This window comes from Capra hircus (assembly GCF_001704415.2).
Source record: "Capra hircus breed San Clemente chromosome X unlocalized genomic scaffold, ASM170441v1, whole genome shotgun sequence".
Classification (NCBI taxonomy): Eukaryota; Metazoa; Chordata; class Mammalia; order Artiodactyla; family Bovidae; genus Capra; species Capra hircus.
Genome location: NW_017189517.1, coordinates 25911247 through 25924009, shown reverse-complemented (window position 1 = coordinate 25924009; position 12763 = coordinate 25911247). Strand labels below are relative to the sequence as shown.

The 12763-nt window shown below is 38.7% G+C and overlaps 1 protein-coding gene across 1 annotated transcript in view; it reads left to right on the top strand.

The window, feature by feature from the left end:
• Window positions 1-4220: 4220 nt before the first annotated feature.
• Window positions 4221-12763, top strand: part of LRCH2 (leucine rich repeats and calponin homology domain containing 2) — a 105242-nt gene continuing 96699 nt past the window's right edge. The window contains exon 1 of the mRNA XM_018044281.1: window positions 4221-4594. Within this exon, the coding sequence (XP_017899770.1) occupies window positions 4246-4594 (349 nt within the window). The 5' untranslated portion in view covers window positions 4221-4245. The remainder of the gene's footprint in view (window positions 4595-12763) is intronic.

Sequence of the window (12763 nt, the reverse complement as noted above, 5' to 3'; positions counted from 1 at the left end):
CTATTATATAACTAATCTTTAATGGTGATGTCAGTAAGCACTATTATGTTCTGTCTTGGTGAGAATCCCTGCTATGATGCATGTATGGCCACCCAAGACGGACAGGTCATGGTGGAGAGTTCTGACAAAACGTGGTCCACTGGAGAAGGGAATGGCAAGCCACTTCAGTATTCTTGCCTTGAGAACCTCTGTGTTGTTTACATAAAGCAAAAACATTTAAGATATATTTTAAAGGAGGATTTGGAACAGATATTTAAATTGATTTCATGATATCAGGAGCCCCTTTTTTTGGGGGGGGGCAGGAATACTGGAGTGGGTTGCTATTTCCTTCTCCAGGAGATCTTCCCGACCCAGAAATTGAACCCGGGTCTCATACTAGGAGCACAGAGGTCAAAAACCTGGGATTGCATTAGAGACAGTAAGCAAGAATTGGAATCAAGTTACTGAATCACATAGTGAAAACACAAACATTAGGAAAGGCAGAAACCTGGGGTGAATCAGTAAGGATGTAACTTCAAGAGCAACACAGAGGAAAAGGTCTATTAATACTGGTAGCACAGTAGTACAGAGGAATTTAAGAACTGCTGTGCTGATAATTCATCACTCACTTTGCTCAGTGTTCTACAGGCAAAGTAAACATAAAAAAAGGTAACAATCATTATAATATATGTGCTTTGTGTAAATAGCTCATGTAATCCTCACTAAAGTCTTCTGAGATAGCTAATAATGTTATGATCCTTGTTTTATAGACAAGAAATCTGAGACTTTGAGAGCTGAAATGACTTGTTTATCTTGCATCTTGTAAGCATCATAGCAGGGATTCTAACCAAGACAGAACATAATAGTGCTTACTGACATCACCATTAAAGATTAGTTATATAATAGTCTCTTTTTAGTAATAGTAATCATTCTATATTTCTCCAAATCCCTTTTGAGTTAAGAAATATTAACTTTGGGATTAATGGATTTGTTAGGATTGGTTAAAGCAGTGCAAAGGGGGAATTACCTGGTGGTCCAGTAGTTTGGACTCAGTGCTTTCACTGCCAGGGAACCTGGGTTTGATCCCTGATGGGGGAAGATCCCATCCAGAAAGCTGTGTTTAGTTCAGTTCAGCGACTGAACTAAACTAAACTAAACTATACTCACTCCTCCGATGGTTACATGCTAGAAGAGGGATTTTGGAAGGGACTGAAGATCAGGTTACCACAGAGATGAAGGCCAAGTAAATTTCTCCTTCTCTCATTGCTCTGATTATTTTAGGTGTGCTTCTTAGGGCTTTGTCTAATTCAGGACTTATGCTGAGAGAGGAGTGAGCAGAACTTCATATCACATTCCAGCAGCAGCTGTGGAATAGTTCAGTATGATATAAATAATATTTTCAGGGTTTCTAATATATGTCTTTTTAAAAATTTTTTAAAAATCTTAAGTGGAGTAGGTTGCCATGCCCTCCTCCAGGCGATCTTTCCGACCCAGGGATAGAAACCACGTCTCCTGCATTGCAGGGAGATTCTTTACTGCTGAGACACCAGGGAAGCACCCCTGATATGTCTTGATGATACTCAACATTTCACTGTTTCTTCTCTCCTGAGTTTAGTATTTCAATTCAGTTCAGTTCAGTTCAGTCTCTCAGTCCTGTCTGACTCATTGCAACCCCATGAATCGCAGCATGCCAGGCCTCCCTGCCCATCACCAACTCCCGGAGTTCACTCAAACTCATATCCATCGAGTCGGTGATGCCATCCAGCCATCTCATCCTAGGTCGTCCCCTTCTCCTCCTGCCCCCAATCCCTCCCAGCATCAGAGTCTTTCCCAATGAGTCAACTCTTCACATGAGGTGGCCAAAGTACTGGAGTTTCAGCTTCAGCATCATTCCTTCCAAAGAAATCCCAGGGCTGATCTCCTTCAGAATGGACTCGTTGGATCTCCTTGCAGTCCAAGGGACTCTCAAGAGTCTTCTCCAACACCACAGTTCAAAAGCATCAATTCTTCGGCACTCACCCTTCTTCACAGTCCAACTCTCACATCCATACATGACTACTGGAAAAACCATAGCCTTGACTAGGCGGACCTTAGTCGGCAAAGTAATGTCTCTGCTTTTGAATATGCTATCTAGGTTGGTCATAACTTTTCTTCCAAGGAGTAAACGTCTTTTAATTTCATGGCTGCAGTCACCATCTGCAGTGTTTAGTATTTAACCAATGTTAAATATTAATATTTTCAGGAAACAAACTGCAGAGACTCCCTTGGCTTTTTCCTGCATCCTGATCAGAATTTTAACCTAAATTAATATTATAGTTCTGTCTAGTTCATCCCCAAGTTCATTGCCTTCTTCTAGATTCCAAGATAAAACATCTCACTTTTAATTTATTTATATGCTGATAAGAACATCCTGTAGTCTATCCCAATAATCTTGATCTCTAATAGAAGAATTTGGAGCTTTGGACTCTGCCTCTTCTTCTCTATATTATTTATAAATGTTGGGTAACTACCAATTTGCTTGGTTCTCTTGAATACAAATCACATTTGTAGTTTTCCAGTGCTTTATTCAATAAAGACTGCATATTTTGTTCAAAATTCTTTGTCAAAGAGCTTCAGAATGTGTTATTTTGCCTGATTTTCATGTATATCTAGCCTACCTTGTAGGCTTCCTGTTTTTTCTACTTAGAGTATCTTTTAAATTCTTTGAAAGATTACTTTTCTTCTTAAATTGGTTGTATAAGGCCTTCATCTCTTGACAGGTATTCTGAGGACATACTTTTCCTGGAGTCCAATACATTGTTTTAAATAATCACTAATTTTTTTATTGCCTAGTTATTAAATGTTCCTTTCCTAATCTTATCTCTATCTAATGCATTTAGTTTCCCTTTCCATCCTTTTTGATTCTGGGAATTCTCAATTAATACCTAATTTGATTTGTGATGTAAGAAAGATGAGATATAAGGTAGAATGTTCTTTTTTGACACCAGTGAGTTTAAATAATTTGATTTCACTTCCTAATTCATTGTGGAGGTCTGATTTTCAGTCCTGGTCCTTCTGTGGGTCATGCATGTGGCAAATGTGATTTCTTGCACCATAGTTATCTTAGTTAACCTATATGGCCAGAAAGCAATTTAGACAAGTTGTAATTCTTTCCTGTATTTTTTTCCCCAAAGTAGTGATTTTTGTGGAGCTTTCTCCAAGAAAATGAGACTGTTGATAGATTGTTTAAACTGAAGTGGATGTAAAAGAGATGCACAAGATATTCTAATTAATGATAACTGAATATGATCAAGTATTCTGATAGTTTTATTGTGTAACTTTTCTACCAGTGAAAAAGATTTGAATAACTCTGAGTGGGAGTGGAGGGAAGGCAGTGACCTACCTAAATGGTTGGCTTCAGGTTCCAAGAATGAACTCCGAAAATCCAAGATTGATTAGCTTCCTATCCACAGCATTAAATCTTCAGAAAGGCTGTATATCAAAAATAAACTTTAAGGTTGTTTGATGATCAGAGTTTTCCATCAGCCATACTAACATGATAAGAAACTCGAGATATTTTGAAGACCTTGGCAGGACTTCAAAGAGTTATAGAACAGAATGCAGAGAACTTTTCCAAGTTTTGGAAGGCAGCAGTTTGGCTGAGACACACACACACTCACTGAAACGAGAGGCTTCCTTGAAAACATTTTAAAAGGCTTTTCTTATTTTGGAATTCTAAATTATGGGAAAATTCATGCAGGCTTAAAAAACAATTCTGCACCCATATTCCTCCCCAAAGTTTCTCTCCGTGTTAACACTGCTAAAGGATTCCTGAGGCATTCGCAGTAAGCGTTTCAATCAGGTAGCTGATAGTCCTTCTAAATGCCGCTTCAAAATATTCTGAAACGACTCTCTTTCATCTCTAATATATTTACTTTTGTTTTGCAGATCTCAAAAGGTGAAGCAACTTAGAGATCTGGGGTCACATCCCTGACGACCTAGAGTTAAGCTGGTGTCGCCTCCCAAGATTTTGGTACCCAAAGCAGCGGAACCGGGGTTTAGCATCCTTCCTCTGACAGCACATTTCTTAAAGCAAGCATTCTGCACGTTTGAACAGCGTCTCTTCCATACCCAACACCTCCTCCCAGCCCGCCCCCTGGTTCCTTCCCACCCTCTACCTCGCACCCCCCACCTCCCGCCCCCAGCCTGCGCATGCGTCCTAAGAACCCCCTACACTCGCGGCACAGGCTCAGAGTATTGTCGGGGGCTATTCTCTCTCCCAGGAACATGGCGGCGAGTCAGGGAGGTGGTGGTAACAGTGGGGGCGGCAGTTGTGGTGGAGGTGGAAGTAGCGGTGGCGGTGGTGGGGCCGGAGGGGGAGGTGGCGGAACCGGAGTGGGAGGCGGCGGCGGCGGCGGGACCCTGGTGGTGCCCATCCCGGTACCGACTCTTTTCGGTCAGCCGTTCCCCAACGGGCCGCAGTGGAACCCGGGGAGCCTGCAGCCTCAACACACCGTGAGGAGCCTGGACCGGGCCCTGGAGGAGGCGGGCAACTCCGGCATCCTGAGCCTCAGCGGTAGGAAGCTCCGAGACTTCCCGGGCAGCGGCTACGACCTGACGGACACCACCCAAGCAGGTGACAGGGCGGGGAGGGGGAGGGGAAGCGGGGCGAGGAGGAGGTGGGGGCAGTGGGTTTCTGGGTGGCTGCGTGGCTGCGTTGTTAGACTCCGCTGGTCGGGGCGGGTGCGCGGGGGCGGCGAGACAGTCGGAGCCGCCAGCTCTGAATGTGAGGGGCAGAGCGGGGAAGTGGCGGCGGGGGGGTGGGGGGTGTGGGGGGTGGGCAGGAATGCTGACTGAAGGGTCTGTGGAAACCGGGTGGGATGTGAGGAGTGAAAGAGCATTATTGTTAAAGCGAGTTTCCCCCTAAAGGGGTGGGGAGGGAGGCATTGACACCTTCCTGAATGCACTTCTTCCAACTCCCGTGAATGTTCCGGTCTTTCCTGGAGGAAAAAAAGACAATACATAAGACCATAATCTATACATATTCTTTAAAGCCATGCGTGCCTGTAAGAATGGTATATCCCTTTTCCTAGTGCAGCAGCAATATTGCCACGGTTTTTTTCTGTGTTCTTATTTTGTGTGCGTTTTAATCATCCTAGAATAGTCTTGCCTTCTTGTCACGTATGGCTTTAAATACTGAGATTTGTTATTTTCCTGGTGTTGAGGTAGTGGTGCTTAAATTAGTATTTGCTGCAACGGCAAATTAAATCATCAATCACTTATGTGTCTGCTTTACTAAGGGAAAGAATCCTTGTTTTGAGTTGTGTTGGAGTCTTAATTTTCATTACAGATGTAACCAAAAATTGTAAGGGCATTTTTGAGAATCAAAATTAACTCCATTCTTTTCGGAGTTGTGGGTTAACAGTTTATCATTTTGGATGAGAAATTGGCTATTGTAATGTTCTTCATATACTCTCTGGTACTCTTTGTTGTGGATGGCATTTTTTTGTTATGAACAGTCTCCCTTCTGCCTTATAAGCCAAGGCTGATTATTTTAGGTGTGTTTTGATTTGATGAGGGACTTTTCACTTTTCATAATCTTCAAATTTGTTATTTATGTATCTGTTTTCATCTGCTTTGCTGAAAGAAATCATGGACAAAATGATCTTAATAAATTCAGTGATTTTGAGGCAATGTAGTAAGTAAATTCACTCATAATGGGAGGTAATAAAAGATCTCTTATTTTCAGAATAACACTATTTCATTGTATTGTGTTTCTAAGTATTAAATCAAGATGTGTGTTTGGATGAGGGTGGGGAGAGGAAGAGAACCTAAAATTGAAGCCTCCTATCCAGTTATTCTCTTAGGAGTTATCCTAAGAACCATCAATGATTTTGTATGTTGGAAAGCATATTTGAGTGTTTACTCTTTCACTCTGAACAGATTTCCTAAACAATATGTTCACATATTCAAGATATATTGGCAAGACATTGTACTACTAGGTATGTTCTTCAAAGGCTTCAAGAAAAATGGTTTCAGACTGCATCATTATAGGGATATGTTGTTTTGCTTGTTGTTAGCTATAAAAGATTTATCTATCTATAGCGCAGAGTTGAAGTATCCTAGGTTGGCATTCTGGCCTTTCACTGTCTGGCTCCAGTTTATTGTTTCAACCTTAAGTCCTCAAATGCTCCTACATAGAACCCTCTGTTCCAAGTAGGTCAGCTTCCAGTTCCTCAAACATAGTTTATGAATTTCTGCCTTATCTTTGTAGAAGATCCATATTCATGAGATTTCCTTTTCTCTACCTATTTAATTTTGTTCAAGCCCCAGCTTTTCCAAGATGCTGTCTCCAACTCCCTTAGTCCAGGGCAGTCTTCTGTTTCTTTGAATTCCCATGGTACTTAATGTCTTTACCACTTACGTGCTAGTGCTGGCTTTATTTTCTTTTTTATGTTTTGCTTTCCCTGGGAAGATGGAAAACTGCTTACGGTCAGGGAATAAGTAATGCACTTCCTTAGTTTTCTCATTATATACATCTTATATTGTACCTAATATTTTTCATAAATATGAGTATCATCTTATGTGATTATAACCATTGGCTTTTAAGGCTTTGGTTTGTTTTCTGAGGCAAGTTTTAACACAAACCAGAACCATATTTATTCTTGGTAATATTCATTCATCATAAACTTTATCAGTGTCTACAGTAACAGAGAACTTTTTGAAATAATTCCACCTCATTTTACTTAAAAAAAAATTGAATTGGTGTTCCTTGTGGGAACACGTGAGAATTTAAATTAGAGATCTGTGGGTGATTCATTTGCCATTCATTTTTGACCAAATTCAACCACAACTAGTTAGGGGCAATAATCTTGTATGTAAAGAGACTAGTATCTATTATATATAAATGGAATTGAAGAAAAATAGAGCATGTTTGAGATTATACATACATACTTGTATATATACAAACATATAAATATGTATATGCAATATAGTCTCTGCTCAATGAAAACAGTTCTGTTGTTATTGTTATATTTAAAATGACTCTCAGTGGAATAATGTTTCAGTACCAAATTGATTAGTTAGACAGAAATGGTTTATTGAGTTGGGAAGAGACTGGAAGAAGGGAAAATAGGTAGGAAACTATTTGTTAATCTAGGTGTGAGGTGGTGAGAGTCTAGGTGTGAGGTGGTGAGAATCTAGGTTAAAACAAAATTGGATTAGAAGGGGAAATTGATACATTTAAAGGAAGGGAGATGGCTCTTCACATTGTTTGCTGTTCCTTACCATGTACATAAGAGATGAAATAGACCTGTGGCTTTCCACCTTGCCTGCCAGTCTATGTTCAATACAGGATACGGGATGCTTGGGGCTGGTGCACGGGGATGATCCAGAGAGATGATATGGGGTGGGCGGTGGGACGTGGCGGATTCATGTCAATGTATGGCAAAACCAATACAATATTGTAAAGTAAAATAAAGTTAAAAAAATTAAAAAAAAAAGATAGCAAGGGAGTTTTTTGTTTGTTTGTTTGTTTGTTTGTTTTTTAATCTATGCCCGGGCTCCACCCCAGACCAATTAAATCAGTCTCGGGGCAAAGAGGTGTGTGTGGGTGTGGGTGTGTGTGTGTGTGTGTGTGTGTAAGTATTCCCAGGTGATTCTTCTGTGCAGTCAGGGTTGGGAAACTCTAGAATTTTTTAGACATTTAAGAAATATTTATTGTTTGAGTGAATGAGAACATTGATAAAAGTTTGGTGACTAACCTAAAGCTAATTGTCAAGAAGGTCAAAACCAAAGCTAGGAAGGAACTAAATGTTCAAGTTCTAGTATAGAGATCAGAACTAAATGTTCACGTTCTAGTTCAGTACTCTTTCTGATAGACTTGTGTGAAGCAGACTCATTTTTTTCATCATATTATGTCTTTAGTGACTAGGAACTTACAGGAAACTGTAGTTTCTCCAGTTCCCTTGAATAACTGTTTTACATTTAACATTGTTGGATAAACTTGTGTTAAAATAATGACTGTAAAATATGTAGCAGCAAAATCTTAATTTCTCTATTAATAGTCTTCCTGTGAGGGAGTGTGGATTGTATGTAGCTGATGGCAAAGTTTATCTTTGATATCTTTTTTTATTTTTCTTTGCATTTCTGGTGTCTGTTCTTCTTCACCTGTCCCCTTCCTCCTGCTGCCCTCCTCATTTCTTTTTCCCTCTTCAGCCTCACTCCCTTTTCTTTGCTGGGATGGAGCTCAACTGCTAATAACTAATTATGGCAGCCTTTCTAGGCGATTAACATTTAAAAGGGAGAGTTTGCCAGTTTACTTGATTCTCCATTTGGTGGTTTGTGCTCATGACCTTTTTTGAATTGATATGCCTTCCAGATACTTCTTAATTAAAATCCTCATGCATATAAAAACAGGAAATCAGGGATCAGCAAGTTTCAAGAAAATAGCTAACTCTGGTTGTAATGTCTTATCTTTGCTGGTCTGTGGGTAGACTTGGCAAGACAAAGGGAAACTGCCTAGAAAGTTTTAGTCTATCTGGATACTGTGATACTTGTTGACTTTAAGAGAGCTTAAAAATGATAATGGGTAATGGCTATGCAAACAAATTTGGAAACTTTTCATATTTGACTGTCACCAGTACTACAGATAAGTCTCAGTCTATTTGCAGCTGACCCCTCTGCTTCTTCATAGTTCTTTATGTCCATAAACAATAGGTCTGTGAAACAGATTTAGGAATTCTTTACATACATCAGATTGTGTTGTGTCCTGGTGAATCACATGTTTTCCTGTAAACCTGGAGTCAACTCTAGTATTTCCTACATGTGCTGGTTCACCTCTTCAACTGTGGAGCATGGTGTATTGTATCTGCTTATAAAATGGAGCCGGTTAAACTTTGCAGCCTCTGATTTTGTTACATAGGTGAAGGCCATCTAAGTGCATTTGGTGGAATAAGCTTGTGATTTTGTGGCCAGAATCAAATATCTGCCTTGCTTTATGTAATAAATATCTTGCTGAAAAGTCGAATATTATGGACATTTTTGTTAGTTGACTCATATTTTAATTGGTTCAGATTGAATTTGAGTTGCTAAACCTTACAGTGTTTTATTCAGTGATGAATTCTTCTAGAGCATAAATACTTGCCCTTTAACTTCTTTCTTTTGCAAGTTCACATTTTAAAATGTTAAAAAAAAAAAGAACCAACTCAAAACCCATGGTAAATAAGAAACAAAATAAAAAAAAATGTTATCTTAAATCAGAGTGTATGGTTGTCATTAAACTCATACCATTTATACAGCTCCTTGTAAATTCTAAGCACTTTCATATATATTGCCCTTTTGTATCCTAATAATAACCCTGTGGGCTTTGTAGAGTGCATAGTAATTACCCTTTGTTGTTGAGAGAGGTTAAGTGATTTGCCCAAAGTTAAATGGCTAGTATATGGCAGAGTGTGGGTCAGAAGCTAGATTTTCTAAATCTAACACTATTCCAGTGTTATTCCTGTTGCAACACTTTTTCTTCTTATAACAAAGCTATTAATAAACACTGTGCTAATAAATAGGTGATTTAATCTGAAAGATGAATGCTTATTTAGCTTCATAGATCATATACTTTCTGTTTATGGTGCAGTGTGTTTTGTTTTGCACATGATATTTGCATAGCTTGTCTTCATGGTATTGGTTTTACAATAGGTACATTAAGCAAGCTTTTATTAAACTCTAACTATGGAAACATGATCCTATAAAGGTTTATAAAATAGGTGCATGTGTACAGTAATATATGTAATTATTAGAAAAGAGATGTAGCAATATTAAAAATATATATTTTAATAAATGATACAAATAAGTTATATGGAACTGTGGCATAAGGCTTAATTTTATTGGGAGTTAAGTTAGTTTGAGAAAATTTCCTATAAAGTTAACTCTTGCTGAATCTTGAGTTAAATGATCACTATGGGATCAGCTTCAGTTCAGTTCAGTTGCTAAATTGTGTCCGACTGTTTGCGACCCCATGCATGCCGGGTTGGTTAGGATTAAGCAGAAAGGGACAATTGCAGGCTTTCAGGGGAGAAATTACACCCATATGGCGTTGAGAATGGCATTGCATATTAAGGGCAGATGTTAACTGAAAGTTCACTCTGTATTTTCTCAAACATACTTGGAGGCTGAGAGGATGGAATTGGTGGAGAGTTCAGTGTTAAAATACAAGATGGGGAGGGAGGATCTTCATGGACTGGTCGTTAGCAATGGACATGGTCGTTAGCAGTGGACATGGTCGTTAGCAATGGAAGAGAGGGGTTACCTAGTTCTCTGACTTTTGCTAAGGTGGCGGGAATGTAGATCCGTGGGGATAATGATGTCTTAAATTTTAGTGTTAATCAATGCAGTGTCATGGGAAAACAAGTTTATAAGCATAGGAATAGGTACTCAATAGAGCAAAATGCTTTAAGGAATCATTATGGAGAATAAGCCACAGTTTAGAATTAGGACTGTGTGATAAGCAGCTAGATTAATTGCATTTGAAAAATATGATCTTACCATGTTTTCTGGAAAAAATTACCATATATACTTCATGACAGGTAAAAGAACAGAAGTGGTTGATTGGAATATTTTGGAATTGGGATTAGAGGCACTGGCTTAAAGTTTAAAATTTAATATTTTGATTTAGATTGTTTGTAACATAAACTCTGAAGTATTTATTTATCATCAAAAGCATAAAGATATACAAGAACCAGAACCTCATTGACAGCATGAGAAGTGATGTTCAGGACACTTTTCACAAATAAAAGTAATTGAAGACTTAGAGCATGTTGATTTCCTGGGAGGTGGTATTTAAGTTCCAAGGCATACAGTCACACTTTGCAAAAGGGTATATCATTCTCCTAGCCCATCCCAACAGTACACTCTAAGGGATACTTAAACTGTGTGATGCCCACCCCCATGGTACAGAGACTGTTCATCATCATGAACAATTTAGAAGGGGAAACCTTTTACTTTTCTCTATACTTTGTGTATATTTAGGTAGTTCTTGAAGCATTGTAATACAATCAGTTCTCTGAAAAATTTCAGAAAGTTTTCTCTGCTTCCCTTTTTTTCCCCCATTTCCCTTTTATAGAAAAAAAAATACTTTATACTCCAGGGAACCATTTAATGTAATAAAAGAAAACTGTACAAGTGAGTTTTATAACAATAATTTAAGTTTGTGTTTAGTTTCATTTTAAACTAGTGTATTCAGTCTGCTAAAGGTCTAACTTTTAGTCTTTACATTTCTACTGTTTCAAATAAATTATAAATTGATAGCATTCCACTTATAGACTGCCAGTCAGTAGACTGTAATGGATAGTTAAACAATAGATATTGTCTAATATATGTTTTGATAAAAAATTTAAGTTTTTTTTTTCCAAATAGGAAAATAAAGTCTTACCTATTTGTGGACATTGTTTATCTGTGTACTCTTATAATTTGAGGCATGGATTGGTGTTTAAATTAATTATGCTTCTTTCGGTGAAATTTTATGCATAATATTAGGGATTTAAGGGGACAAGAGACAGAAATAAAATGATTGTGTATAAATTTTTATTTGAACTGTATGGAGACTAACCAATTCTAGAACATAAATTTGGATTTGATTCAAAAATGACTTCGTCAAATGCTATGTCCCTAAGAGACTCCAGACTATGCAGCATAGAAATTTTCCCCTCTTAAAAAAATAATTCCAGTATATAAATCCTTAGTACTTTAGCTAATTGGTTAGAGATGCCTGTGTCAATGGGAAATCAATTACTTTTAAAGATATTTATAAATTTAAAAATAGTAAATCAAACATAGATAACTATCCCCTTAATCTACCTTGATGAGTATGTAAGAATACATTTGTCATATCTGTTTTATATAAGTGGGCAAGATGGTAAAGTTGCTGCTTTTAGGGAATTTATGATTTTAAGTGGTGGTATAAATTAAGTATTCATGTATCTATTATATAGGCTAGATCATGGTTTTAAGGAATGGGGAACTTGCCCCCAAGAGATATTTGGTAATGTTGGAGCTTCCCTGGTAGCTCAGATGGTAAAGCGTCTGCCTGCAATGCAGGAGATCTGGGTTCAATCCCTGGGTTGGGATGATCCCCTGGAGAAGGAAATGGGATGATCCCCTGGAGAAGGAAATGGCAGCCCACTCCAGTACTCTTGCCTGGCAAATTCCATGGATGGAGGAGCCTGGTAGGTTACAGTCCATGGGATCACAAAGAGTCGGACACGACTGAGCAACTTCATTGGTTTTTGGAAACAGTTTTGATTGTCATAACTTGGGGATGATACTCACATCTAGTGGGTAGAAGCCAGGGATGCTGCTAAGCATCTTAAAATGAACAGGACTGCACACACAGCAAAGACTTTCCAGGTCCAAAATGTCAATGGTGCCAAGACTGAGCACTGCTTGGCTAAAGTAAGATGAATGTCATAAGTGAAAACAAAGCAGTGTGCAGATTTGAAGAGGGAGTGGTGACATCGATTATAGGATAGGCTTTGAAGGGGAAAGGATCAGATTTTATACTTAATCATAAAAAGAGGATCCAATTCTCTGTGACCCCATGGACTATAGCTCACCAGTCTCCTCTGTCCATGGAATTTTCCAGGCAAGAATACTGGAGTGGGTTGCCATTTCCTCCTCCAGGGGATATTCCCAACCCAGGGATCGAACCCATGTCTCCAGCATCTCCTGCAGTGGCAGGTGGGTTCTTTACCGCTGTGACACCTGGGAAGCCCATTAAAAAAAAAAAAAAGAGGATACTGCATGAATATTGACA